The sequence below is a fragment of the Rhagoletis pomonella genome, unplaced genomic scaffold (genome assembly GCF_013731165.1).
Source record: "Rhagoletis pomonella isolate Grant_MI unplaced genomic scaffold, Rhpom_1.0 Rhpom_scaffold_07627, whole genome shotgun sequence".
In the NCBI taxonomy this organism is placed as follows: Eukaryota; Metazoa; Arthropoda; class Insecta; order Diptera; family Tephritidae; genus Rhagoletis; species Rhagoletis pomonella.
The window spans coordinates 2,358-7,862 of record NW_023466154.1 but is presented as its reverse complement, the minus strand read 5'-3'; the positions used below and the strand labels follow the sequence as shown (position 1 = coordinate 7,862).

Sequence of the window (5,505 nt, the reverse complement as noted above, 5' to 3'; positions counted from 1 at the left end):
GGACGGACACCTCACTCTCGAATCAAAATGGCCTTTTCAACACAAAAGGAATTCTTTCATGTGCCCTTCATGAACGAAACGGTCGACTATGAGTGCCGCAGAGCTTGCGTCAAATTGAAGACCTATCAATCGACCACCGACGATCGCTCGTGGGCCATGGATGAGTCGCTCCAATCGAGATTCCTGTCAGATTTGGTCACTTGCCAGACGCCGGTAAGTCAATACGAATACCCAACTCGGGAGTAATTTTAAACAAACATTTAATAAAAAAATAATAAAATCCTTACTAGAAATAAAAACACCAGTTAAGGAATCTTAGTGATAGCATAACATACATGAAGTATTTTCCCTAATTTGAAACATTTTACTCGTTCCAGGTTGGCGGTTTCGGTATTGGCGACGATGACGAATATGAAAACGATGAAGCAGGGCCTGCAGGAGGACAAAGACGAATAAATAGAAACTACGGGCGTGGAGGTGATGGTCGCGGCGCTCGTGGAAAACATGCAGATGATGGCAATCGCTATAGCGCTAGCGCTGGTATAGATGGCGATGTGGGCAGTTCCGGTCCAAGTGGAAGTGGACGTGGAGGTGGATATGCTCCACAATATGGTTATCGCAACGCCGCTTATATCGGAGGTGGAGGTGTTGGTCATGGTGCTGGCGCTTCTGGTGGTGGCGCTTCTGGTGGTGGCGGCGGTGTAGCTGGCAAACAGGGTCAAGGTGGTCTCGTTACCGCTGATAGTGTACTTGCGTGCGCCAACGAACAAATGGGCCGTCTACAGGATCTGCTGTTGGACAAGCAGAAACTCGAAAAGCAATTAGAGGTGTCGAATGAACGCTTGAAAGTCGCCAATATGGAGAATGACAAAATCAAGGCGATCATGAATGATAGATTCGATAGCAATCATGCGAAGGATTTCTACAATAAAATACAGAAACTTGCAACAAGCGGCAAAATAAACAGAAGCGAAGAGAATGAACTACTCCACATCTACAATAAAATCGAAGATATGAATAAAGCTTATGAAGTTTTACAAGCCGAAAATGCCCATCTGAAGCGACTTATGGAGAAGCTGTCGTTGCGGGCCTCCTACGAAGCAATCAAAATGGAACCAGAAAAAAGCAATGATGTGCCGTTTCTACAGAATGAGGTAAACAAATTGCGCCAGGAGGTATCCATGCTAAGGAAGTACGAAGATGATAAGTTGAAGGGACGCACGGATAGTAATCGAAATAAGTCGCCCGATGTCGATCCCGAGACACTCAAGGCAACGATAAAGGAGCGCAATGCTTTGCGTGAGAAATGCAAAACGTTCAAAGAACTCGAGGCAAGGGTATATGAGCTGCAGAAGATAGCCAATGAAGCCGATAAAATGTCTGATAGTTTATCGAACGATTTGGATAATCAATCCAAGCATATTGTGGAAATGGAGCAGGAGATGAAGCAGATGCAAGATTACTACGAAGATCAAATGGACAAGCTGAAGTACAACGAGGATGTGTTGAAGGTGAGTTTTCTTTTCTGTTTTTTTAGTCAAAAAATTTGCGAGAATGTTTCAAACAAAAATGTATTATACAACGAAAACGAAAACGGTATTCGCAATCGCCAACGCGTAAAGGTCCGCAAATCTTTCGCAGAATATTTTTCTCGAAAACTGTCAAGAGACGCTTCATCAGATTTTTTCGTTGTCCATGCTAGTGGCACAGGCATGATGAGTATGAGATTATAGGGTGTGATTTTTGTACGACGAGAGCGGACTTTACTTCTCAATTGCTTAGTGATTCTCCGTTGGATTTCAAGGCGGACGTTATTATTGGTGTTAATGCTGCTGATTCCCAAATTAAACGAAGTTCTACCTACCAAATAACCAATACGTTTTTCTCTCTTCCCACCCACAGTGTAAGCTGGAGGAAATGAAAGAAGACCTAATTCGTGCCAGATGTAGCGCACAAAAAGCGGAATGCTTACAAATGGAAATTAGCTGCTTGCGAAACGAGCTGATGCGACGTGATCGGTCGCTGAACGATTACGATTGCCAGTATAAACAATTGATGGTAAGTAAATTGTTCCGCTTTTTTCTTTTAACCCTCTAATGTACACGCTTGTCACTGGACAAAAATCAAATAAATTTTAGTAGGACCAAAGCAATTTTTTGACTTTTGTCAAGCACTATATAATATAATTTTACGATAGCCAATCGAGAAGCTGTTTTCACCTTGTAACAGGTTTATTTTTTTTTGCTAGTTATGCAAAGCTGTGCCGATTGCGCAAGCACATCGAACTTAGTCCTTCATTTTTGCTTGTAAGTGCCTTTGATTTTGCAACAGGTTCCTAGACATCGTCGCGTCCAACACTATTTCACATTATGTACTTCTTATCGTATCAAAGTTCTTGTCGCTCAGATTGTGTCAAAGAACTAAGCATTCTTAATACTCTCCTATTATCTTACCTAGTGGCGCCCTCACCTTTGGTAGATAACGCGAAGCCAGTAAGAAATCAAAATAAAATAGAAAAATCAGAAACTGCTCTCTCAATTTCCAGCAGTTTTAGTGTGATGCATTAGAGGGTTAAGACATATATATAACTTAAGTATTTTAGCGAGCACTTTTTGTATGTATTTTCGTTTCTTTTCGATTTCATATGTATACATGCATAAATACATGTAGTACAAGGCCCAGAAATTTAGAAATAGTGGCTATTGTATGTGCTATCGAAACCCAGATGCTGGCCATGATAATGATAATTCTTTGTCGGATAGTTGACTGCAAAGCAATGCCTCCTCGCTAAATTCTATACATAAATATAATATGAATATTATGTGCAATAGCATTGTATTTTATGTTTACGTATTTTTTTCTACAAATTTTTCATCGCCCATATCTACTACTGCATGCGAGGAACACCACTTTTATTACATCTAATTAGTTGTTTACTACAAATTAAACTGTATTTGCTTGCAATCTGTGTTTTTTTTTTGTTCAATACATATTTAAGAAATTGTGTGAAGTTAAATAAATCGGTTGTTGAAAAAAAAAATTAAAAATTTTGCAATGCAATTAATTCGAAAGTGCGGGTATAGATTTTAGAGTGGGATAGATTTAAGATAAAACAGGAACCGTAACGGTTATAGCTTATATATTGCATTGTATAATTTTAAGACCGCCATATATTAACAAGTTTTGATGTATTTATTTTTACAATATTTAGTTTTAATTGTATGCTAATAAAAATGTCCATCTATAACAAACACCATATCAATCCACTCTTCAGAATTTGTGCAAAAATTATAAAATTATAAAAAAAAAAGTTTTCGTATGCAATATACCGTTGATTTTTGGCATTTTTTTTTTTTTTTTTTTCTCGATTGTTCTCGATGTTTTCCCTTGTAGACGAATTGCCAGTGCTTAAGTTAAAGTAACATATTAGCTAACAATCGAAACCAATCTCGACCTTGCTGCTGGCCAGCGGTTGTTAAAACATATCGATGGTTCTCTGTCGCAGATTGGCAACGGATCGCCAGTCGCGTTTAACATTCGATAACAATCGGCCAGAACATTTCGGACTAGCTTGTGGAATATGGCAACTTTTTTTGTACATGCAATCGATTTTTATTTTTTTTTTTTTACATGTTTGTGTTCGTATGGAAAAGTGCTTATGTCGAAAAGCTGACTTTAGTATAACAACTTTTGGTAAATAAATGTGCAAGAAATAGTTCCGATACTAGCAAGTCAATATTTTTATTAAGTCTCATCCAAAAATTCCTTGTCGTTCAAAGAATAAAAGGAATGCCGCATTATACTAAAGCCAGCCTTTCGAAATAAGCTAATTTTCCATACGAACACAGATGTAATAACTGGTTGGTAAACAAATAAATGTGATCAATGTTAGTAATTATAGGGAGTGCTGGCTTCTACGGTTTGCTTTTTAATTATAATTTTATAAAGAGGACATAAAACGACGTGTTTTAATGTTACGAATAGTAATTCCACACAAATATGCTATTTTTAGGAAGTTTTCTTTTGCCTATATACCCAGCAATTATCTCAATCAGTTTAATTTTAAATTTTAATTTCCGAAAAATATTTTTAAAACTTACATTTGTCTGCGATATGTAAATATAAATATACGTACTTAAAATAACGTTCGAATATCTGCATTTTCAATATTCCCAACTTTAAAAATATGTATTTAATATAAAACTGCACAAGCCTACGAAAGCTATCGATTGAGTTGACTCTCGACGTCTTCGATGTTAAGTTAGTCGACTCGAAAAAAAATCTCGGTTGTATAGTCGGGCAGCGAGTCGATTATTGACTCGATTACATTTTTGCAACGATGGCGATTCTCTCGATCGCTTAAACATCTTGTACTCGCCCATTACTAAATAAAATAATATAAAAGTGAATAGTCAAAATTCGTTAATATTTGGCGGTCTTATAATTGTAAGACGCAGTGTATAAAAAAAATTACTTTTTAATGATTACATATTTACTGGGTTTTATTTTTTGCTTAGAAACCAAAAGGAGTTTCTGGTATTTTCCTTACAGGATAAATTAATATTAACGCACGCCATCAATTGATTGTCAAAAATTTCTCATGCACATACAACTTGTATGCTCCCAACCATGGGCGTAGCCAGGTAGGGGCACGGGGTGCTCGAGAGAATGAAATTTTTTTATTTGATTACCGTTTAAAAGTGTTCGTATTTAAATCAAGAGAAAAGTAATTCAAAAAAAATTGATTTTTCCATTATACGTGCAAAAAATTGTGCGACTAATCTCTAAAGCGAGTATTCCGAGATTACTCTCAATAGGGTACAATTGGGCATTAATTAGTCCCAACTAGTCTCATACGGGTACTATTGGAGGTCAATTAGTCTCGACTCATCCCTTATAGGTATAATTGGAGATCAATTAGTCCCCAACTCATCTCTAACGGGTACTATTAACGATTTAATGATATGTACGCACTTAGTCAATGAAATTTCATGTGCGGCGTTGGCACACAGAGAGAGTATTCGCCTAACAAAACTGAGCACCCCGGCTCGAATCTCAGCTGGTGCAAATTTTTTATTTTTATTTTTTAAAAGTGACTAGTCGCTTTTCATACCCGTTCGGGTATAAAGGTGAACAATTAGTCTCTTCATAGGACATGCTCGAACAAAAGCGATCAGTTCATTCCATATAAAGAAAGCAAAAGTGGTATTAGTCGCATGCTCCTTTGCGATTGCCCCCGGAGTCATCCCGGATTAGTCCCATTTTTTGCAGGGAAAGAACAAATCGCGCGCTGTGATGTTGATTCAAGCTCAACATTTGAAAACACATTCACATACATACATACATATATATATGGTTGTAGCTGAGTGTTCAAAGACGCTTGGTACAATTGGTTGCTGCCAAGAGGGTCCGTCCATCAGACGGAACATAAAAATTTTATTTTTTTTTTCTTAATTACGAAAAAACATCTGCACTTCACAACTACATATTTTATAACGAACATAC

General features: G+C 37.3%; 1 protein-coding gene across 1 annotated transcript; it reads left to right on the top strand.

Moving 5' to 3' along the window:
• Positions 1–27: 27 nt before the first annotated feature.
• Positions 28–2,930, top strand: LOC118755839 (keratin, type I cytoskeletal 10-like). Its single transcript, XM_036490647.1, has 4 exons — positions 28–213; positions 378–1,511; positions 1,903–2,058; positions 2,671–2,930. The coding sequence occupies exons 1-4, from the start codon at positions 28–30 to the stop codon at positions 2,764–2,766; spliced, it is 1,572 nt and encodes a 523-aa protein (XP_036346540.1). The 3' UTR covers positions 2,767–2,930.
• Positions 2,931–5,505: the final 2,575 nt, after the last annotated feature.

Coding starts and splice junctions, on each gene's coding strand:
- LOC118755839 (XM_036490647.1), top strand. CDS start 28: ATGGCCTTTTCAACACAAAAGGAATTCTTTCATGTGCCCTTCATGAAC. Junction 214..377: donor TGGTCACTTGCCAGACGCCG/GTAAGTCAATAC, acceptor TACTCGTTCCAG/GTTGGCGGTTTCGGTATTGG. Junction 1,512..1,902: donor ACAACGAGGATGTGTTGAAG/GTGAGTTTTCTT, acceptor TCCCACCCACAG/TGTAAGCTGGAGGAAATGAA.